This window comes from Triticum aestivum, chromosome 4A, assembly GCF_018294505.1.
Source record: "Triticum aestivum cultivar Chinese Spring chromosome 4A, IWGSC CS RefSeq v2.1, whole genome shotgun sequence".
Lineage (NCBI taxonomy): Eukaryota > Viridiplantae > Streptophyta > Magnoliopsida > Poales > Poaceae > Triticum > Triticum aestivum.
Window position 1 is genome coordinate 742,478,043 of NC_057803.1, and position 24,826 is coordinate 742,502,868.

Sequence of the window (24,826 nt, forward strand, 5' to 3'; positions counted from 1 at the left end):
AGAGATAAAGTAAAGCAATTACAGGGCATTTGCATTTCATACAATAAAGCGACAACCATATGGCTCCTGCCAGTTGCCGATAACTTTGGTTACAAAACATGATCATCTCATACAATAAAATATAGTATCACGTCTTGACCATATCACATCACAACATGCCCTGCAAAAACAAGTTAGACGTCCTCTACTTTGTTGTTGCAAATTTTACGTGGCTGCTACGGGCTTTAGCAAGAACCGTTCTTACCTACGCATAAAACCACAACGATAGTTCGGCAAGTTGGTGCTGTTTTAACCTTCGCAAGGACCGGGCGTAGCCACACTCGATTCAGCTAAAGTGAGAGAGACATACACCCGCCAGTCAACTTTAAGCACGAGTGCTCGTAACGGTGAAACCAGTCTCGCGTAAGCGTACGCGTTATGTCGGTCCGGGCCGCTTCATCTCACAATACCGCTGAGCCAAAGTATGACATGCTGGTAAGCAGTATGACTTGTATCGCCCACAACTCACTTGTGTTCTACTCGTGCATATGACATCTACGCATAAAACCAGGCTCGGATGCCACTGTTGGGGAACGTAGTAATTTCAAAAAATTTCCTACGTACACGCAAGATCATGGTGATGGCATAGCAACGAGAGGGGAGAGTGTTGTCCACGTACCCTCGTAGACCGTAAGCGGAAGCGTTATGACAACGCGGTTGATGTAGTCGTACCTCTTCACGATCCGACCGATCCAAGTACCGAACGTACGACACCTCTGAGTTCAGCACACGTTCAGCTCGATGACGATCCCCGGGTTCCGATCCAGCAAAGCTTCGGGGATGAGTTCCATCAGCACGACGGCGTGGTGACGATGATGATGCTCTACCGGCGCAGGGCTTCGCCTAAACTCCGCGACGATATGACCGAAGTGGAATATGGTGGAGGGGCACCGCACACGGCTAAGGAACGATCCGTAGACCAACTTGTGTGTCTATGAGGTGCCCCCTGCCCCCGTATATAAAGGAGCAAGGGGAGGAGGCGGCCGGCCAGGGAGAGGCGCGCCAAGGGGAGTCCTACTCCCACCGGGAGTAGGACTCCCTCCTTCCTTGTTGGAGTAGGAGAAGGGGGAAAGAGGGGGAGAGGAGGAAGGAAAGAGGGGCTGCACCCCTTGTCCAATTCGGACCAGAGGGGGGCTGCGTGCCTCCTACCTTTCGGCCTCTCTCCTCAATTCCCGTATGGCCCAATAAGGCCCATATACTCCCCGGCGAATTCCCGTAACTCTCCAGTATTTCAAAAAATACCCGAATCACTCGGAACCTTTCCGAACTCCGAATATAGTCGTCCAATATATCAATCTTTACGTCTTGACCATTTTGAGACTCCTCGTCATGTCCCCGATCTCATCCGGGACTCCGAACTCCTTCGGTACATCAAAACTCATAAACTCATAATATAACTGTCATCGAAACCTTAAGCGTGCGGACCCTACGAGTTCGAGAACTATGTAGACATGACCTAGAACTATTCTTGGTCAATAACCAATAGCGGAATCTGGATGCCCATATTGGCTCCTACATATTCTACGAAGATCTTTATCGGCAAACCGCATAACAACATACTTTGTTCCCTTTGTCATCGGTATGTTACTTGCCCGAGATTCGATCGTCGATATCCAATACCTAGTTCAATCTCGTTACCGGCAAGTCTCTTTACTCGTTACGTAATGCATCATTCCGTAACTAACTCATTAGCTACATTGCTTGCAAGGTTTATAGTGATGTGCATTACCGAGAGGGCCCAGAGATACCTCTCCGACAATCGGAGTGACAAAACCTAATCTCGAAATACGCCAACCCAACATGTACCTTTGGAGACACCTGTAGTACTCCTTTATAATCACCCAGTTACGTTGTGACGTTTGGTAGCACCCAAAGTGTTCCTCCGGTAAACGGGAGTTGCATAATCTCATAGTTACAGGAACATGTATAAGTCATGAAGAAAGCAATAACAACATACTAAACGATCAAGTGCTAGGCTAACGGAATGGGTCAAGTCAATCACATCATTCTCCTAATGATGTGATCCCGTTAATCAAATGACAACTCTTTTGTCTATGGTTAGGAAACATAACCATCTTTGATAAACGAGCTAGTCAAGTAGAGGCATACTAGTGACACTATGTTTGTCTATGTATTCACACATGTATTATGTTTCCGGTTAATACAATTCTAGCATGAATAATAAACATTTATCATGATATAAGGAAATAAATAATAACTTTATTATTGCCTCTAGGGCATATTTCCTTCAGTGCCTGTGCCCATCTTGAAGTTAACCAGCTCCTGGATTTGTGGGGCATACCCACAACTTCTCTTCTGGTCAGCTGCTATCCTCTTGATAGTCTCAACTATGAGGCTCATGACCTTGAACTTTTGAGGCACATCAAATATGTGTAGCAGATTGATTGCATGGCCTCTGATCATGTTGTGGCATCTGACTTGGGCAAGAGTGTGTGCCTGAGGATCCAGTTGATGGTTAGCAGTCCTGACAGAAGGAAATGTACAGACCCAAACTTATGAGTTTCAAGACCTTTTCTAGGATCTCCTTGTACATGTGTGCCATAGAATTGTGATCCTTCTTCTTCTTGGCATAGACATCCAAGTCATCTTCACTCTCCTTTGGGGTATTAATCAGATTTTCCCATTCTTCAATTGTAGTCTGGTACCTTGTACCTTCAGACATCCATACTATCCTGCCATCTGGATAGAAGTGTGCTGTGGAGTAGAATTGCATTATGAGCTCATCATTCCACTTTGTGAACTTCTGTCCAACAAAGTCTGCAACTCCACAAGCACTGAAGCTGTCATACACACCAGGATAGTGTTCCTCATTCTCCTTGATGTATTTCCAATCGACCCACCTCATGTCACACACAATTGGCTTCTTGTCCAGCAGCACAGTCTCATAGAAATCCTGTTGTTCCTTAGTGTGGAACCTGTAGTCAACAGCAGTCCTTCTCCTGATTGCATAAGGATTAGACAATATCCACTGTCTAAGTCCTGCATCCTTCCTCAGCTTCATGTTCTCAGCCACAGAATGAGCATCATTGTGGTCTGGAATCTTAGGTTTCAGCTTTCTCAGAACTTGTCCTTCATCATCTTCTTCAGCAGCAACTTCAGGCACTGGGGCCTTGTTCTTCTCAGCAGCTGGTATGCTTTTGGTATTCCTCTTAGGTGCAGTCTTGGGCTTGAAGGCAGCTTTGAGTGCTTCTTTGGGCTTTGATGATGCATCCCCTGACCTAATAGCATCACCCATAAGCTTTTGAGCCTTGGGTGCTGGTGCAGCAGCCTCTTCTTCCTCTTCCTCTTCCATCATGGAAGGCTGTCCAACAACTCTGGCCATGGTCTTCTTGACCCTTTCCTTCCTCTTCTTCCCTTCTGCAGCAGCCTCTTTGGGATCAGATGTCTCTAGTACTTGAGTAGAGGCTCTGGCTTTAGACATGGGAGTTCTCTTTGTAGGCACTTTGATCTTCATACCAGGCTTAGTGGTTGCAGCTGTGCCATATTCCTTTCTGAGCACTTTCTTCTTGGAAGTGGCCTCATCCTCAACTGCCACATAGTCTTCATCCTCAGATTTTGAGGTTTTCTTCTTTCTGGCCCTGGTGGCAGCTTTGGGCAAGTTGCTTGGGGTGCTCCTGCTGCCATCATCTGAGGTGCTAGAGGGACTAGTGCCCTCACTCATGTGAATCTGCTCCTCTGACTGGTTCTGGCTGTCACTTTGATCAGACATATTGAAAATACTGACTACAGACCCTGTGAATAGATATAGATGAGATAGAGTGGATGAGCATCACAAAATGCAGAGGTTTCTGCAAAAGAATGATTCAAAAACTTAGTTTTAGTTTTTGACAGAAAGCATTTCGAATCAACCGATTTGCAAACTCGGTGATACCGAAGCAGCTTTTGGGACCTAAACTAGTGAACTCGGTCAGACCAAGTCACAGTTCGGTGGCACCGAGACTGCTAGGGTTTCACAAAGTCCTGAACTCGGTCACACTGATTTGCAATTCTCGGTCAGACCGAGAATCACTTGTGCAATGGCCTTAGCCGAATCGGTGGAACCGAGTTCTACAACTCGGTGGGTCCGAGATGGTTTCGGCGGAAACCTAACCCTAAATTTTCAATTCACTTCTAATCTAAGGATTGTTTTGACTGGATAGAATTGTTTCAGTCGTGGCAAGAATCATGATGAACACAATGTGCTAGGAATCAGACGGGGATAGCACTGTGATCGAGTCCATACCCTAGCTTGGTGATGAACTTGCTACGGCGGCAACGGCAGGGTTGAATTCCGTTGACGACGGCGGAAACCAGCGACTGGAGGCGGCTGGCGACGAAGTCAACGATCCGGAGACCCTGGAGGCAGAGCGAGCTATGTGCGGGCGAAGGGGTTTGGAGAAAGTTTTCCAAATTTTTGCCCATGAGTATATATAGCCCGACCCTGTCGGTGTGACCGAGTGGAACAACTCAGTGGCACCAAGATGCATAACTGTTGACAGTTACAGCAACTCGGTGAGAGCGAAAAGTTCAAATCGGTTGCACCAAGATTGAAAACCTAGATCGACTTAGTGATCTCGGTATGACCAAAATGGAAGAATCGGTCAGACCGAAATGCACAAAGAGGTTTTGGAAGTTTAAGTCTATGAAGAATCGGGGACTCCGAGTGCTCCTCACACAGAGTGGTTCGAATCTGACTTGATCAAATTTTGTGATGTAGCATGAATAGAGTTTGAGACAAGAAAAGCATAGATAGCTAGAGAAGGTTCTTAGGCATTCTTGTTCATCCACTTGGCAAAAGAAAAAAAACCAATCAATCAAAGCAACAAGTGGATGTCCTCGAATGAGTTAAATATGCAACCAACATGCTCACACAATAAAATGGCAAATGAAATATGTGACAAAGCATGCACAACCAATTCTAGCATCTATCAAACAATTGGCGATGACTAGGTCATCTATATATGAGTATATTGACTTAGGAGTCAAATGAGAACATTTGATCATAGGTCATACTCATCATTTAAGCTCAAGTGGGGTTACCACTTTTACATAATGCATTGATGTGTTCACACCATTAGAGTTGCTTTGACTCAATTCTTAGAGTTAAGCTCCCCCTAGATGTGAGATCCCCCCTTAGAGGGATGAACTAACCTTGGGTTTTGTCGATGATGACTTCATGTAGGTGTTGAAGATGTGGATGCTCAATGTTGATGAAGATCATTTGGAGCAATCCTTTGGAGTGAGTTGCACTTTCAATTCCTACACGGGTTAGTCCCACTAGGAACAAACAAGGACATCCATAGACATAGAGTGATGCACACTTAAGATGATGTCCATGAAAGCATTAGGTTACCTTGTCCCTTGTCTTACCAACAAGAGGGTTTGTGACTCCTTGAACTAGTGCAAGATGTGGAAGTTGATTGCACTTGTTGTTGCCAAAATGATATGAGTGAAGTATGTTGGCAGAGTCACCCTCAAGAACTCTCTAGTTCTTCTTCTTCAGGATCCACATCATCTTGATGGGAATCCTTGGAGTTGTAGTTGTACTTGATGAAGTAGAACTTGACGTTGTCTTGGGAACCCACTTGACCAAGGCCTTAGGAGCTTCTTCAAATGCATCAATCTCCTCTTGAAGCTTGTCCTTGCCTTTTTGCTTGTGGTCTTGTGGTGGAAGATCATCTTGAGCTTGTGTTACCTTGAAGGAAGTAGGATCATACTTCTCTTGTTGCGGAACAAACTTCGTCTTGGGATGTTGATCTTCTTCCCACTCAACTCCATTGGCATTGCACTTTTGTTCAAAACCAACACCTTGGTTCTTCCGGTGCCTTCCTTGCTTGCGTACAATTTCCTCAAATTGCTTACTCCCGGCAAGGCTCTTGTAAACACCTTTCTCTATAATTCCCTTCAATAAGCTATTTTCTTGCTCAAGTGTAACTTGGCTAAGAGAATCATTAGTGGAATCAAGAGAACTACTAGAAGCAACAATATTGGATTTAGCATGATGATTGTTACTACTAGAGGAAGAATCTTTCTTGTTCTTGTTAATGGACTTGACTTGAGGCATGTAAGTAGATAAGAGTAAACGCTTGGCAATGTAAGAAGAACTTTTCTTACAGAGATCATCATTGATTGCCTTTAATAACTCATGCTCTTGCTCAAGGTTGAGCTTTTCAAAGCGTAACTTCTCATGAGCCCTTAAAAGTTCTCGATGATCTTCTAAGATAGTTTCATGAGCTAACTTAAGAGTGTTTAGTTCTTTAGTTAGAATCTCAATCTTCTCCTTATCATTGTCATTCGTTTTATCTTGATTAGCATGATTAATTGACGTTTCATCATAGTATTCATCACTAGAGTTGTCAACAAGTAAATCATCATCACCTAGCAAGTCATCTTCATCACTATTGAAATCAACATACTCGGGGTGTGTTACCTTAGGGCCTTTAGCCATGAAGCATCTCCCAAGTCCTTCATTTGGTGAATCAAATATGTCATAGGAGTTGGTTGACACAAGTGCTAGACCGGCAACACCTTCATCTTGAGTATGTTCGGAGTAGCTTATCTCAGAGTGATGTTCAGAGTCGGAACCGGATACCCATTCACCAACATGAGCTTGATGTCTTCGTTTTGTGTAGCTCCTTGATGACTTATCCTTCCTTTCCGAATCCTTGCTTCTCCGGGATGTTCTTCATTCATAACGATCATCTCTACTCCTTCTCTCTCTTGGCGGTGATTCTTCTATTCTACTTCTTCTCTTGGGAGAATCTTCTCTTCTTTTGTAGGGTTTCGTACACTCATTGGAATAGTGTCCGGGTCTCCCACAATTGTAGCAATTGCGCTCTCGACTAGAAGAACTTTTGTCATTGTAGGACCTTGACTTAGAGCTTCTCTCTTTGCTTCTACTCTTGTAGAATTTGTTGAAGTTCTTCACCATTAAGCTCAATTCTTCATTGAGGGTTTGTTTCTCACTTGATGATGTAGGGGCTTCACATGAGGCTTTGTAAGCACCACTTGACTTGTTGTGAAGTTCCTCCTTATCCTTGAGTGACATCTCATGAGCAACAATTCTTCCAATGACCTCCGTTGGCTTGAGATTCTTGTAATTGGGCATCATTTGGATCAATGTGCACACGGTATCATATTTTCCATCCAATGCTCTTAGGATATTCTTGCTGATGAATCTATCGGTCATCTCTTCACTTCCTAAGCCCGCAATCTCATTTGTGATAAGAGCAAGCCTAGAGTACATTTCAGCGACACCTTCACCATCCTTCATTTTGAACTTGTCAAGTTGACTTTGGAGCACATCCAATTTGGATTCTTTGACGGAGTCGGTACCTTCATGCATATCAATCAAAGTATCCCAAATTTCCTTTGCATTCTCAAGACGACTGATTTTGTTGAATTCTTCGGGGCACAATCCGTTGAAGAGGATATCACAAGCTTGAGCGTTGTATTGCAACATCTTCAACTCATCTGTGCTAGCTTCACGGTTCGGTTCTCTCCCATCAAAGAATTCACCTTGCAAGCCAATACACACAATAGCCCAAACGGCGGGGTTATGTCCAAGAATATGCATTTTCATCTTATGCTTCCAACTAGCAAAATTCGTACCATCAAAGTAAGGACCTCTACGGTGATAATTTCCCTCGCTAGACGCCATACTCTCCTAGGTTGTGAAACCAAGGCTATGACCACCAGAAGCTATGGAAATCAAACAAATGGAGACCAAAGCTCTGATACCACTTGTAGGATCAGAAGTATGTCTAGAGGGGGCGTGGGGGGGGGTGATTAGACTACTTGACCAATTAAAAACTTAACCTTTTCCCAATTTTAGTCTTTGGCAGATTTTAGCTATCTTAGCACAAGTCAAGCAATCTTCACACAATTCAAGCAAGCATGCAAAGAGTATATGAGCAGCGGAAAGTAAAGCATGCAACTTGCAAGAATGTAAAGGGAAGGGTTTGGAGAATTCAAACGCAATTGGAGACACGGATGTTTTTGTCGTGGTTCCGATAGGTGGTGCTATCGTACATCCACGTTGATGGAGACTTCAACCCACGAAGGGTAACGGCTGCGCGAGTCCACAGAGGGCTCCACCCAAGAAGGGTCCACGAAGAAGCAACCTTGTCTATCCCACCATGGCCGTCGCCCACGAAGGACTTGCCTCACTAGCGGTAGATCTTCACGAAGTAGGCGATCTCCTTGCCCTTACAAACTCCTTGGTTCAACTCCACAATCTTGTCGGAGGCTCCCAAGTGACACCTAGCCAATCTAGGAGACACCACTCTCCAAGAAGTAACAAATGGTGTGTTGATGATGAACTCCTTGCTCTTGTGCTTCAAATGACAGTCTCCCCAACACTCAACTCTCTCTCATAGGATTTGGATTTGGTGGAAAGAAGATTTGAGTGGAAAGCAACTTGGGGAAGGCTAGAGATCAAGATTCATATGGTAGGAATGGAATATCTTGGCCTCAACACATGAGTAGGTGGTTCTCTCTCAAAAATGATAAGTTGGAAGTGTAGGTTTGTTCTGATGGCTCTCTCCACGAATGAAGAGGAGGTGGAGGGGTATATATAGCCTCCACACAAAATCTATCCGTTACACACAATTTACCAATCTCGGTGGGACCGAATCAACAAACTCGGTTAGATCGATTTAGTAAACCTAGTGCCGTTAGGGTTTTCGGTGGGACCAACATGCAACTCGGTAGGACCGATATTAATCTTGGTGAGACCGATTACACAAACTCGGTATGACCGATTTTGGTAATAAGCTAACCAAAGAGTTGGTCAGGTAAACTCGGTGGGACCGGTTCGCTCATTTCGGTGAGACTGAAATGTTACGAAAGGGAAACATGGAGTTTACATTGCAATCTGGTGGGACCGATCGCTCATCTCGGTGGTACCGAAACGTTACAAAGGGAAACAGAGAGATTACAATCCCATCTCGGTGAGACCGAGATCCCTATCGGTGAGACCGATTTGCCTAGGGTTTGTGGCCGTGGCTATGACATCTGAACTCGGTGGCTCCGGGTAGAAAGAATCGGTGGGGCCGAGTTTGACTTTTGGTTTGGGTCATATGTGGATATGAGAAAGTACTTGAGGGTTTTTGGAGCATATCACTAAGCACTGTGGAGCAAGAAACTCATTAAGCAACACCTCATCCCTCCTTGATAGTATTGGCTTTTCCTATAGACTCAATGTGATCCTGGATCACTAAAATATAAAATGTAGAGTCTTGAGCTTTTGAGTTTGAGCCAATCCTTTTATCCTTAGTATTTTGAGGGATCCACTTTCCTTATCCATGCCATGAGATTCATTGAGCTTTTCCTGAAATGTTCATCTTGGAACGATGTTAGCTCAATGAGCTATATGTTGTTAGGAATTACCAAAACCACCTAGGGATAGTTGCACTTTCAACTCTGGGTCTTAGTCTTTTGCAAAAAATTATATGCCGAGCTGACAGTGAATCTACCCTTCTTCTCTGGGTACCAAGCCCAAAAATCCTCTATATTGCGAGTACATATAGGTATCTTCAGAATAGCTTCGACATCGATTGGGAGACAAACTGCCCTGACTAGATCGTCATTCCATGATGCAGTAGCTGGGAGAAGTAGCTCTGAGACGTACCTAGGGGGATCAGTCACCAGAGATGTGATTGGTCACGGGGTCATCTCCTTCGGTATCCAGTTGTCAGACCATATCTCCGTTGATTGGCCATTACCAATCCGGCGAATAATGACTTGCTGTAACAAGTCTCGACCCTCCAGAACAACACGCCAAATCTGAGACAGCTTTGTACCCAACTCCGCATCAAGGATCGTACCCGCAGGGTAATAAGCATCCCTTAAGATCCTCGCACTGAGACTCGTTGGTTCTTGAAGCAATCTCCACGCTTGTCGAGCTAGCAACGCAAAATTAAAAAGCTCAAGATCTTTGAAACCGAGGCCTCCCAGGTGCTCTAGTCGCGTCATGATATCCCAAGAGACCCAAGCTGGCTTGCGTTCACCTTGTTTGCAGCCCCACCAGAATTTCCGAATGATAGATTTTATATGCTCACACAAACCTCTCGACAGCTTAAAATAGGACATGGAGTAAATCGGGATAGCTTGTGCTACCCATTTAATTAGAACAGCTTTTCCACCCGCCGAGAGGCACTTACTCATCCAGCCCTTCACCTTATCCCAAACCCTATCGCTCAAATATTTGAATGTTCCCTTTTTTGAGTGACCCACATCAGTTGGCATACCAAGATATCTATCACTCAGGGATTCATTAGGAACTTGCAAATACCCTTTAACAACATTACGAACTAACTCCGGGCAGCCCTTGCTGAAAAATATAGAGGACTTGCCCTTGTTGATTCTCTACCCCGAAGCCATACAGTAAATATCCAATAGGTTTGCCACTTCTTCTGCTCCATTGACACTTTCCCTGAAAAACAGTAGGCTGTCATCCGCGAATAAAAGATGATTCACTGCCGGTGCCGATGGTGCCACCTTAATGCCGCTGAGTTGGGATGACTGACTCTGGGATTTTAAGAGGCACGAAAGGCCCTCTTCTGCAATCAAGAAAAGTTATGAAGAGATTGGGTCTCCCTGTCGAATACCTCGTGAGGGTGTAAACACCTCAGACTTCACACCATTAAACATAACAGAGAAAGTTATTGAGCTTACCATGGTCATCACAATATCAACCCACAGTGGTGCAAAGCCCAACTTATGCATCATAGCCCTCAAATAGGTCCACTCTACTCGATCTTACGCCTTCATCTTATCGAGCTTAAGAGCAGCATAGCTATTATTTTTTGATATGCTCCTCTTCATGAAGTGCAAACATTCATAGGCTGAGATGATGTTGTCTGTTATCAATCTCCCTGGTACAAAAGCTAATTGTTCCTCTGAAATAATATCCGGAAGGACTAACTTCAAACGGTTTGATAGCACTTTGGAGGCAATCTTGTAGAAAAGGTTACACAAACTTATCAGGAAAAATTGAGACAGTAAAGTTGGGTTTTGTACCTTTGGGATGAGAACCAGCAAAGTATCGTTGATGCACGCCGGGCTCTCCTCTCCTTTCACAATAGCTAGTACTGATCTGGTTACCACTTCGCCACACATATCCCAGTGCCTCTGAAAAAGGTGTGCTGGGAATCCATCGGGGCCCGTAGATTTTGTGGGAAACATTTGGAAAAGCGCCTCTTTCACCTCCTTGTCACTGTACGGTGCAAGTAGAGTGTCATTCATCGCTTTTGTTACTTTCACAGGAACATGTTGAAGCACATCATCTACCCCCTGAACCCCTTCCGAGGTGTATAGGGTTTTGTAAAAATCTAGAGCCATCTGTTGCATCTCTGTCAGATCATCTGTCATTTGCCCGTTCGGCCGTTGCAGGGCCTTAATGAGATTTTTCCTCCGGTGCAAAGAAGCTCTCATGTGGAAAAATGCTAGTTTCGGTCCCCCACTGAAAGCCACTCCACACGGGATCGTTGTCTCCACATTAGTTCCTCCCTTAAATATAGCTCAATCAAACGATCATTGATCTTAATCTCTGCATGTGATGGCCCTACTCGCAAAATGCCGCTGCGCATACATTCAAGCTCCTTCTTTAAACATCTGATCTCCTCTCTCACACTTCCAAAAGTGGTGCGTGACCTGTCTCCTAAATTTTTAGCTAGTGCCTCGAGATTAGCACACACTTCATGCACTACGAGGTTGTGGCTGTTGGACTCACATGCAGACTGGATAGTAGGTTTTAGCTTTGGGTGTGTATCCCACATCACCTCATATCTAAACTGGTTCTTCTTTTTTTCTTCTCCCAATAGGTTCAAACAATTGTAACAAGATTGGCAAGTGATCTGAGGTCGCCGCAGTGAGATGCTCGACCGTCGCAACGGGCAAGAAACCACACCAGTCTATCGAGCCCAGAGCTCTATCCAACCTCACACGGGTGTAAAAGCGACCCGCTACTCTTTTCTCGTGCGTCCATCTAGTGCCCTTGAAACCGAGGTCAACCAAACCACAGACATCCACAACATCTCTAAAGCCTTGTATTTGAGATTGGCTTCTTGAGCCGATGCCATCATGTTCATCATGTTTCAAAACTTCATTGAAATCTCCCAAACACACCCATGGCATGTTTTGGAGGGTTGAAAGATTCTTCATTGTATCCCAGGTATGTTGACGGAGATGAGTTCAGGCCTCCCCGTAGAAACACGAGAGCCTCCAACTATGGTCACCCAAACCTGAAACTTTCCCATCAATATGGTACTTAGAGTAGCCCAAAATCTCGATCTTTATTTCATCGTTCCAAAATATAGCTAAACCTCCACTTCTACGGAGGAATCAACAGCAAAGGTGTTATCATATCCTAAAGTACTTTTTAGATTTTCAGCTCTAACCCCGCTAATCTGGGTCTCCATAATACAAAGAACTTTAGGATCATAGTTATTCGCGAGTTCACGAAGCTCTTGAACTATCGGGGCATTGCCAATTCCCCGACAGTTCCAGCTTAGTAGATTCATTGCGTCCGGCGGTCCTCCACCGGGGAGGCCGCCGATCTCACGTCCAAGTTTTTTTTGCCATAGGAGGGATCTTCTTTGCCAGTCCTCCACTTGGCTTCTCTGTCTGCACTGTTTTTGACCTCTTCGGGTCTTGCTTTGGTGGAGGGCTTGGTGGTATATTAGTCCATCCTGCTTACTTGTCTGCACGAACTCTAGCCCCGTATTATCTTTTGGGTTCTGTGTGCCCATCACCTCAACAGAGGAACATTTTCGGTTAGCATCAACCGCTTCCATGTCCATCTCCTCTCGCTCATATTCCTCTTCACCATCATAACTAGGCTGGCCCATGCCTTGCTTTTCCATGGGCCTGCTTCTCTGATTCCTGCCCCGACGCCTAGTGCCCCAAGCTGTGGTGGCCGGTGCACAATGGTTTTTGAAGATCAGGGCCGATGGCGGGTGAACCCCACTTCCATGTTCCTTGTACTCGTGGCCCATCATGCCACAAACTTGACACCAATCCGGCAGACGTTCATACTTGACAGCAAAGATATGTCTCTCCCCTCCTCGGATCAGCGAAGTGGCTTTTTTCAAAGGGTTTCGCACATCAAACCTAACCCTGACTCTATAGAAGTTCCCTTCAAAATCAAAAGATGATGGTTCTGATTCGACGAATTTACCAAGCTTGGAGGCCAAAGCTTTCACTTTTCCATGGAAAGCGATCGGGAGATCGATGATCCTTGCCCAGATCTCAAACTTGAAAAGCTCAATCGAGGATGGTTTTGTGTAGCCGTCATACGGGGTAATGATCACATGATTTCCTCTGAAGTGCCACAGTCCACCCTGCGTGACCCGCTCCCAATCCCCTAGGCAATCAAACTGCATCTGGAACAAATTTTCCTCTAGGGTTTTGATTTTGACTGGCCTGGCAAGATCCCAAGCCGTCTTCATATTGCGGAAGAACTAGTACGTACTAAAGCCCTTGTCCATGTGAACTCGAGCCAATATCATCCATTGGAGGTCCTCCTCCGCCGGCTCGTCTTCTTCCTCGAAGATCATGTCATCCAGATCATCCTCATTGAGAGCCAATTCCTGCATCATGTCTTCAAGCTTGCCCTTGCCCTTGGATCCCGAGGCCGATGCATCACTTTTGTTCGCCATATCCACCGCAGACAGATGCCAACCTCCACTGGAGAAAACCCTAGTTCCTAATGGCAGCTCCAAAGTAGGAACCGAGGGAAAAACAGTCACCCCCCGTGATATGGCCGAGTCAAGGACCCAACCCCAATGGCGGAGGGGACGGTCGGATCTCAACATCGCCGGGGGCGACGAGAGGAAAATGAACCCTAACTAGAGGGAAGATACTCTATGTTGTTGGCCGGGCATGTCCATAGGGCAGCTGCTCCAGTAGAAAACGTCGAGCCCTCTAGTTTTTGGGCCTTTTCTCTCAGCCCAGTTACTAATTAGTTAACTGACTGCGGTCCATTAGGCGAGAGAGGCCAGTCAATCCCTCATTCTGAGGGGTGACCTCATTCTGTCTCTCGGTCGCCACAAGTGAAAGCAGGCCGCCGCCTACCGCGATCCCCATTCATCTACACCATGGGGATTCCACTCCCCCCTCTGTGAGCTCTCATCCACTCACTCTTCTCAGTGCCGACGGTTAGCCAACCCATGGGTCTCAACCTATCGGTTCCCGGCCTGGTGGGCCAGGCTGAGGACCTCTTTGGTAATCAGAGGCAGCCCATCAAGCCCACATAGTCACATTCCAGCTTATACTCGTCCATAGTCGTTCGTTCTCTAACTTTGAGCCTGCCCTATGTTTTTTCCGTAGATTCGGTACTGATTTTTTAAGCAACCATTAATTGAGGGGGAGGAAGCGCAAGCGACTGAGTATGGCTGGCATGGCATCCTTCTCGGGACACATGCACGAAGACTTCCCAACTGTTATCGACAAGGTCAGGTTGGCTTTGGTATGGGAGTGCGGGCAACGGCGTGTCGGCGGCTCGTTCCGGCGGCGACAATAGTCATTCGGTGGTCCATGGACCTCAATGTAACGTTTATTACGTTTGAGGTGTTTTCTACTTTTGGTGATTCTTTATAATATATTTGTTATTTTTGCAAAAAAAGTTAGTTTATTTATTGGAAAAATCAATTTTCCAGATATCTTTCCCTACTAATAAAGCCCCCATTGCTTCTGGTCGTACGTCGTCTGTAATCTTGCAAAATAGCACTTCTGTTTTTGACAATTCAACCCGCGGTCCCTGTGAAACGCTTCAACTTTGCACAAAACACCCTATTTTTTGCGATATTCAACCCACTGTCCGAGCAGATTTGTGTAAAGAAAAAGAAAACGCGACCACACGAGGAACACGGGCTCGCCTCCTCTCCCTCATCGGCGCCGCCGCCGCCACCACCAACGCCGGCCGTTTCCGGCGACCTCCGGCGCCGCGCAGCACGCCCCCGAACTCCCCACGGTCCGCGCCTCCCTCCCCTCCGTCCATATTCTCCGCTCCCATCCTCTACCGCCCGCTCACAACCCCACCCCCCGTGGCTAGGGTTTCGGGCAGGGCTTTGCCGGAGCCACGAGTGCGATGACGGCGGCGGTGACTCGGAGCCACGAGCGTGACGGAGGCTGGGAAAGGACTGCAGCATTACTGCTCGCGATGACAGGATGGTGTGTGCGCTGCCCCAAGGCCGGAGCCCACCGAGTCGTGCAATCACCCCTGCTGCTTCCTCCAGTCGTCCCTCCTCCATAGCTGCATCTTGGTGAGATCCCTTCCACCCAAGCCTTCCCTCTTTCTTTCTTTTTAAAACTGATTCCCAATTCCTTGATCAAACCATGCTCCTCTGCTCCTGTAGGTCTTTCTTAGCTACCAGTACAATGCAGATTGCTTTCTCTATTCAAGTGATTTGGTTGTCTATGTATTACCTGAACTCCAAGGGAACCAACTTACATGGCGTATTGGATGGAGATCAGTAGATGTTTTCCTGATCTGTTCACTTCTTTTTAATAGGTCCCGTCAGATTACAAGCATGGGCTTTGTGCAATTGGCAGAAATCTGTTTGTAATCAATCAAAGACAATGAGAACATTTACTGAAATCTTTGTATGTGTTGATCCTATGAATTGCTTTGATTGGAAGTCCAACGACGATCTCATCTTATAAGGAAATCACTTTTCAAACATATGCATTGGTAGTTTTTATCTCTTTGCTTTTGCCTTCTGAACATACTGGATTCACTCTGTAGGAGATGGCACGGTGTTGCAAACAACTCATTATAGTAGTTAGCAAATGCAAATCATTGTATATTGTTAGTTATGTGTCTTTTCATATGAAATACTATTATTTTGGGGAAAGGCATATGGCTGAGTTTTAATAAAACTCCTCAGATTTTGTATAGTGAGATTGTCTTCAGCAAACAAGATCTGTATTATTATTGGGGTTCTTTTATTTTTGTTCTAGGTGTTATTGGGGCGTTTTCTTTTCATGGTTGGAAACAAGATGTTCCTGATGTTGGAGCTCACAGAGAAGGTTATTATGATAGTCTACTTACTTCTGAAGGTGCATTAGAAGATAGTGGATGTCCAGATTCTTTGGCTTCAGAAAGGTGGTGATAAAAATCCTGAAGTATTTTCAGCATTTTCCTCTTAAAATAGAGGGCAAATAAAGAAGGTACACAGTCGTGTTCATTGTCATGGAAAATTATTATCCTTTTTGTTATCCTGAGTAGTTGTTGTTGGATGTTATTTGTCTCTTTGAAAAACATCTGATGTAAATTTGTTGTACTCCAACTCACAAACCCTACTACTAGACCCAAAACCTACTATTAAATGGTTCCAAAAAAATTGCATGTTATTGTAGAAGTCTTGATCAATATTCTCGTGTTACTGTGATGTAGTAGACAAATTTTTATGCTTGGACATTTTTAACTTTTCTTATAACAACTATTGCTTTGAAATTCTTTGCTGGTCTCTTACTTCTATGGACGGCAGAAGAGAACACATTTGGGTACACCCACCAGGATAGTTTGTTCTACGTTTATCTTACTTTGGGGTTGCAGACCCTAAGATATCAAGATAGCTCATTTACATAGTATATTAAATCTCTTGATGGTATAGCATGACATTGGCAGGAATTATTGATGACTACTTTGATGGGTACTTTTCTGAAGTACATACATACGGCGGTTATCTCGGCAGAATTTTGGAAGAATCGTCAAGGCCATCGAGCCGCGGCCGCCGCTCTTGCCCTTCCGGTTTCCAAACCCTAGCTAGAGTTCCGGCGAGCTCCGGAACCTGCTCCCACGAGGGCCTCCAGGCGCGGATCCACGAGCCCACGAGGAGCGCGATGCCACCAGGGGGTGGAGAAGCAAGCAAGCATGGCCGCACGGCAAAGGAGCAGAGCAACCCGCCGGCGATCCGCCGCCGCGACGAGTCCCGTCCTGCGCCGCCATTCCCCGCCGTGGATTCTCAGGTCTTCCCCATACCTCGTCCTCCAATCAATGTTTCTTTCTGGGTTCATGGAAGGGAATCTGCCGGGAGCCTAATTAACCTTTCTTGCTTGGGTCCTCTCCGAGGCAGAGGCAGCCAGCGGCGGCGGCGGCGGCGATCCTCTCCGAGGGCCCCCTCGTCGAGATCCTGGCGCGGCTGCCGTACAGGTCGCTCTGCCGCTTCAAGTGCGTGTCCAAGCAGTGGCTCAAGCTCTGCTCCGACCCCAAAATCATCAAGACGGCGTCACAGACCCTCTCCGGATTCTTCCACAACCACCTGGCCTGCGGCCTCTGCTTCGACAATTTGTCTGGCGGACGCCCGCTGGTCGACGCGTCGCTCCCTTTCCTGCGCGAGAGCTACGAAAGAATCAAGCTCGAGCAATGCTCCACCAGCCTCCTCCTCTGCAAATGCTGGGAATCGGAATCCGAACAAGATGAATGCGATTTCGTCGTGTGCAATCCGATGACCAAGCAGTGGACCGTGCTGCCTCCTATAGAATGGCTGGACGAAGACGGTGAAGACACCGAGTGTTTCAAGCTGATGTATCCCTTCCTGGTTTTCGACCCCGCCGCCCCGTCTCATTTTGTGGTGTTTGTGCCCCTCCTCGAGACGGACGATGTTCTGGCGGTATACTCATGGGAAACCGGACAATGGACTCCGAGCAGTGGGTGGGATAACTGTCCGTATCCCGCCGTTGTTCCGGAATGCGCCGTCTTGATGAATGGCATGATGCATTTCTTGCATTTGTTTATCGATGAACCGTTGATAGCTGCAGTGGACATTGAGGGGGAGGTTTGCCGAGAAATTCATCTCCCGGAAGAAACGATAGGAGCCACACCTGGTTATAGCTCGTTGGGGTGCTCTCAAGGACTCCTACATGCTTGGTTTATGAATCCTCTTGACTACGTGCTCGCTGTGTGGGTGCTCAAGGATTATGCTACTGAGGAGTGGACCCTAAAGCATACAGTCGCCGTTCTGGATCTCTTTGAAGAAACGGAGCCCGACCAAGAGGAGGATTGCGACCAAGAGGATGGGACCCATAAGTATGATATGTTTGCAATTCATCCAGAACATAATGCGATTTTCCTTACTGATTGGAGGGAGGTGAATTTGTCATACGATATGGACAGCGGGCAAGTGCATCATATGTGCACTTCTGGAGATTTCCTGGCGGTCTACCTTTTATTCCTTGCTTTGCGGATTTGGGGATTTGGCTCTCGGATGATCACTGAAAAGTCGGCGTTGTGTCATGTCTTTGGCGTGGTATTAGTTGCCTTTTGTAGAAGTCACTCTTCTAGTCCTGTGGCATTGGTTTGGATATGTCCTCCTAGCATTCCAAGTTATGCTCTCTGGGTGCTGCTGTTTTGTGGCGTTGAACAATGTTGGTTAACGGTAGAGGTTTTGAAAGCGAGAAGCGTCCAATGGGCAATGCTTAGTTATATGAATTATCTAGTCAACTAAATATATTCGCTTTTATGTGGCACTGGTTACTGTAGTCAGTTGTTATCTGTTCGTGTCGGCTGAATGTGAGCTACGTTATCAATGTTTAGAATTATTTGCATTTTCTGCTCTTTATTTCCATTTCTGTCAAGCAGATAGATCTTCAATATAGGACTTGGTATCCATCTATGCCAAATAGTGATGATGTCTTATTTTTGTGACAGTAACAGAATATTGCTGATGGTCTATTTCTATGCTGCATATGTAGAGTGTAATGAGATGTTAGTGTCATTGATGAAACGGATTTAACAGTATGCAGCTTACTAGATCTAGTGAACATAATTATTTCTTTATTTTGTTAAGTGAAGCGATCAAAATGATTCCGTCTGTAGCTAAGACTAAGCACTCTTAAGTTTGTCGTGTGTTCCTAATTTCCTGTTTTGAACTTTTTTTTGCGGGATGCGTATGTTGAGATGGATGTGTGGCCACACGAGGAAGGATCGAGTCCGGAATGATGATATACGAGATAGAGTTGGGGTAGCACCAATTGAGGAGAAGCTTGTCCAACATCGTTTGAGATGGTTTGGGCATATTCAGCGCAGGCCTCCAGAAGCTCCAGTGCATAGCGGACGGCTAAAGCGTGCAGAGAATGTCAAGAGAGGGTGGGGTCGACCGATTTTGACATGGGAGGAGTCCGTTAAGAGAGACCTGAAGGATTGGAGTATCGACAAAGAGCTAGCTATGGACAGGGGTGCGTGGAAGCTTGCTATCCATGTGCCAGAGCCATGAGTTGGTTGCGAGATCTTATGGGTTTCACCTCTAGCCTACCCCAACTTGCTTGGGACTAAAGGCTTTGTTGTTGTTGTTGTTGTTGTTGTTGTTGTTGAACTTTTTTTTGCGGGGATTGAACTTTTGATTGAGCCGTGCATCTGACCATGACCAGTATTTTCCTAGTTGAATTCTAACAATAATGATCAACTTCTAGGCTGTTCGGAAACCAAGCCTATTTATGAAGCTTCATCAGATTTTGTTGATTATGATGTAGCTCACATAATATATTTTTCTGGCCACTTACTCAACATTCCACACCTTGTATCGAGTACAAATTTAAACTGTTACACATATGTTTTGGCATATGAGTGTCTCTTTCTTCGAGACTGGTAAAATCAAGTGGGTAAATGAACAATCATGCAATGTTGTGGTACTGTAGTTGCTAATTTGTTATTAGAAGCTCATCATTTACCATAGTTACCACATCAATTAAGTTATGCCGGTCCTACACTAAGTTGTGCTGACTGTTCAACACTAAGTTGTGACGTTTTTCATCCCATGGTAAAGTGGGAAATTGGGAAATTTCATGCTACTCGTTGTATTGAGATTTTCTTCTTCTTTGTTCGTGTTGTGTGTTGCATGTTCACTCATGTTTTGACGGGCATGATCATGATGTATTTCTGGCAAAGTTGGCGTCGTGAATTTTGTCTGGTTTTACTTGCCACTGAGATCGATCACTTGTGCTTTCACCCTTGCTGCAAACTTCCATTTGCCTAGCTTCTGTTCCCTTCAAAATAGTGATGGAGCAGACAACCCAGTGCATGATCGATCCCAGGCTTTTACAACAGTGCTTCAGCAATCAACATGACATGCCTTGACCCTCTTCAAGCAGTGCACGCTGCGAAGGATTATGATAAAATCGGCTCTGGAGAATGACAAGTGTAGTGAAGATATTGTTGCAATGAAGGCTATATGTGAAACGATGGAGAGAAATTGATGAGGACATCAATACCATTGTTACACCCACAACCCATGTTTCTATACATACTGGACCAATAACTAGAGCTCGCACGCCAATTGAATTAGCAGGTACTTCCGTTTCTTGGTAACAATTCTAATGTTCATGAGAATATGATGATGCCTAAATTGAATACATTTTTGTTGATTACCAATGAAGGGCCTAGCATGGACAAGAGGGATGAACACTGGAGCAGGATCAAGCATGGAGATGAAGAGACGCGCGAAGGGAACCACCGGGGTGAGGCGCCACTCTTTGTCCGGGCGGATCCCTTGTCGGCGACAAACTAGCATTACATGTGGAGCTCTTCCATGATACGATGCTGCGAGGCAAGGGTGAAAATAATGGTGTATGCTTTGTTCTTGTTTTTTGTTGAAAAAATAATTGTCATTAGCAATTTGTTCTTTGCGGACAACTCTATAATTCCTTTGAAGCATATGTAATTTTCGTAGGGTAACTATTCTTCTCTTTTGATGCAAACATATTGCTATTTTGTTGGAAGCAATTCTTTAGTTAGTGGAGATAATGATGCTTATGAATTATTGTGTCGAGATGACAAAAAACCTAACCCTACGATGTACTCATGTTGTTTGAAACAACTTCTATGGAAGCAATTTCGGAATTGCTGCGAAGCAAATTTTATTTTCTTCGGAAGCAAGTGCTATTTTTTTTATGCAATGTTTGATACAAAACTTTTTTGGGAAGCACATCACCGATATACCCGAACAATTCTTTGGTCGCATGAAACATATGTTGTCTGCTTAAACAAAATACACTGGACACAACTACTAACATGAAATAGTCTCGAACAATGCAATCTACAGTTTTTGTGCAACCTTATGGAAGAAATTTGATCGAAACACATAAAAAGACAGTCCAAAACAAGAAGGGAAACCAAACTAAGGTTTTGGAAGCAAAGATCCTCACGATTGAAATAGCGAAGGAACCGAACAAAAATAATCCTCATATGGCTGAAAACTTCTTACGAAGCAAAGAAAATTTTAGGAACCAACAATTCTATTTTGTACGAAGCATAGAAAATTTTGTGAAGCAACGATCCTGTTTAGGAAGCAATGGTCCTCAAGTTTGGAAACAAATAAGGAAGCACCGGTCCTAATTAGGAAGCAATGGTCCTCACGATTGGATAAAATATCTTTAATTAACCATGCCTGGATTTGGGGAAGAAGTTGTTAGGAAATAATATAATGGCAATTAGTGAAAAAGCATGCATGCAAACTGACTCACGCGGGGGAGTTTTGCTAGCAGATCCAACGGCGTGTGTGCTTCCAATCGGATGGCCACACACTAGTCTGATAAGTAGCAAAAATCAGTAGTCTGATGCCTAGTGGCGCTTGGCATTTTTGATGATGCACCTAGCAAAACCATGACACATTTAAGTAGTGTGATAGTACAACTGATGATAAAGACCATACATATTAAATAACCCAGTTCAAATCACAAGGGCCAGTTCCTCTTCATCCTAATAATACTCCGCAATGGTGTAAACCAAAGGCACAGGGATAATGCAAGCCAACGACCACTTCAGAACCTTGCCAAACTTCTCCATTAATCCAACGTGCGCCCTTCAAAAGAAAAAAAGAACACCATTAGTTGATCTGTATGATAATACATCATTATTATAATAGAAATAAGAAACTTGAATGAAAAGAATAATTCTTACTTGAACCTTTCGTGACTCTTCTCCAGGCGTTCAAGTATGGCAGCATACTCAAGCACCATCTTCCGAGCTGCGTCTTCAGCTGGAGAACCCCCCTGATTCATCAACACACCAATATGAGTGAAAACCAATATTAATTAGGAGCCAAAACTGCTAAACCCAGATTTATTTCCTTTTGAGTTCTTACTACAAAATCTTTGAGCTGGTAGAAAACAGCGACAGTTGACTTAATAAGAATATAACAACAAACATATTTGCAAATCACAGTCCTGGAGAGTGGACATACGACAATAAGCAGTTCCGATATGACAACATTAACGCAAGGCTTGACAGAGGGGTAGCAATAGCATCGCCGGAATGTTCCAAAATGCTAGGGTCCATCACTTAATCTCATCCGGGTCTGACCACTTGACGTTGCTGCTTGTGTTTGGGAGAAGGAGTAGAAAAGGAAGACACACACTTTTCCTTATATGAGCTAGCTAATGTGGGGGTAAATTCAGTTTCCAAAAATGTTGGCCTGTAGACCAAACTCATGGCTATGCAGCAGGCGGTTCCCCATATGGATTTTGGTTCAGTTAGAAAACAGTTTAAACTAAATTACTTCGCAGTGAGCTGGGGAAGATTTGGAAGCAACCGCCTTCGGCCGAAAATCAGAAGAGAAGCAAGGAAATCTCGACGGAGTTGAATGAGACGCTGCTTAGGGAGGAAATTATGTAAACGGTCAAGGGTTGACTGGATGAACGAGGGCGACAGAAATACAGGGTACTTCCAAAGAAAGGCTACTTGGCGGAAAAAGAAGGAATTCATTATTAGACTGAAAGATGGTAAGAGCAATTGGGTTGAGGAGAAGGTGGAGATATAGAAGCTAACTATTGACTTTGTTTTAAGAAACTGTATGCTAAGGATGAAGGTGTGGTTCCACACGAGGTCATTGAGCTCCTCACGGAGAACGGTTGGTGCAGAAATGAATGCATCCTTAACAAAGTTTTCTTGGATAAGGAAGTAGGTGACACACTATTTCAAATTGGGCCGCTTAAAGCACCAGGGCCAGATGGTTTCCCGGCGAGGTTTTTTCAGAGGAACTGGAGCACCCTAAAAGACGAGGTTGTGCGTGCTATGCAGAGATTATTCATGGGCGGGGTTATAACAGAAGGAATTAATGATAGCGTAATTGTGCTTCCAGGTGCCCCATTAGCCTCTGCAATGACCCCCCCCTCCCCCTTGCTTGGTGAGCTTATATCGGAGACCCAGAGTACATTCGTTCATGGATAACACAATTACTGTGTTTGAATGCTTTCATAAAATTCAACACAGCAGTAACCAGCACAACACTCATTGTGGGTATAAGCTTGGGCCTAGCTAACGACTATGACAGGGTGGATTTTAAGGGAAGCTCTCACAAAGATTGATTTTGATCAGAGATGGGTGGATTGGGTTATGAAGTGTGTCAGTTCTGTTAGGTATACGGTCCGATGCAACGGAGAACTCATTGAACCTTTCAATCCATCTAGGGGGCCGAGGCAAAGAGACCCTCTAAGTCCATACCTGTTTGTCTTTGTGGCGGATGTTCTGACGAGCATTCTGAACAAAGAAGGTGCTGGTGGTAGCTTGCTCCCTATTAAAGTGGCTCGGAACAGCCTGGGTATTTCTAACATTCTATTTGCAGATGATTCCCATTTGTTTTCCAAAGCAACCGTGGAGCAGGCTCATGTAATCCAACAAGCCTTGGCGAAATTTCAGAGGGGAACAAACTAGGGAGAAGATCAGAGATGTCATGGGTGTGGAATCAGTCACCTTTGAGAGAAAATACTTGGGCCTTCCTACTCCGGAGCGGAGGATGAAGGCTGGAAAATTCCAACCATCATTGGACCATGTTGGTAAGAGATGTAGTGACTGGTCAGAAAAGTTCATCTTCCATCCAGCTAAAGAAGTTCATATGAACTCGTAAATCAAGGACTGACATGGAGAGTAGGTGATGGTAAGAATAATATCCAAATTCAGAGAGACAATTGGTTGCCCAGGAGTCCCAGGAAGGCATCCGTTCAAGAGAAGATCTAGACTGGGGTGGGTTAACCAACTCATGATTCCAGGCACTAATTCATGGGATAAAATTCAATGGATCAGACAGATATTCCAAACTTTCGATGCGGATGTAACCTCTCCCTAAATATGCTTCCGAAGATCGATTGTGGCTTGACATATGAAAAGGATGGGAATTTTACTGTCCAAAGCGCCTACAAGCTAGCAGCAGCTACAAATTAAAGCAGAACAAATACAAGAGGAATACTGTTGCAGGTGAATTATGTGAGGTGTGTGGCAAATACGATGCTTCTGAGGATGAGTTTCACAAAAAGTAATCTTGGCTCTGAGTATGCCGATCGAGTTGCCGACTAGTCTGCCAAGTTTGATGCTTTCTGAATGTAACCTTGGCTCTGATGTGAGAGTAATGTCACATACCAGATTCCTGCTGGAGATGAGGCAGGGACGGCCGCCGACCGGATGGGGCAGGCGGCGGGTGGCGGCGGCGGAGTGGAGGTTGGGGCGGCCGGCGGGTGGAGGGGAGAGGCCGAGGGCCGGCGTCTGGAGGCAGAGCGCAGCGGCGGAAGTCCGCACCCTCGCCGCCAGGGTTCGCAGCGCCATGGCTTGCGATGCTTCGCGGCCTGCCCAACTCTGTCGGTCTCGTGGAAGGAATATACATGGGCCGAGCGATGCTTTGGGTTTCTCTCATCTTTTTTCGCTCGGTTTTATGTTTGGTTTTATTTTTCTTTAGTTTTTATTTATTTGTGCGACTTTATTTCTTTTCATTCTTTGTTTTCCATGTTTTATCTGTTTTCCTTTTTTGTTGCCTTCTATTTCATTTTTCACTTTGTTTCCTTTTGCGTTTTTTTG

At 45.1% G+C, this 24,826-nt stretch overlaps 1 protein-coding gene across 1 annotated transcript; it reads right to left on the reverse strand.

The window, feature by feature from the left end:
• Positions 1 to 21,680: 21,680 nt before the first annotated feature.
• On the reverse strand, positions 21,681 to 24,606 carry LOC123083548 (uncharacterized). Its single transcript, XM_044505567.1, has 3 exons — positions 24,395 to 24,606; positions 21,941 to 22,032; positions 21,681 to 21,842 (listed from the first exon to the last, which is right to left on the reverse strand). The coding sequence occupies exons 1-3, from the start codon at positions 24,575 to 24,577 to the stop codon at positions 21,740 to 21,742; spliced, it is 378 nt and encodes a 125-aa protein (XP_044361502.1). The 5' UTR covers positions 24,578 to 24,606; the 3' UTR covers positions 21,681 to 21,739.
• Positions 24,607 to 24,826: the final 220 nt, after the last annotated feature.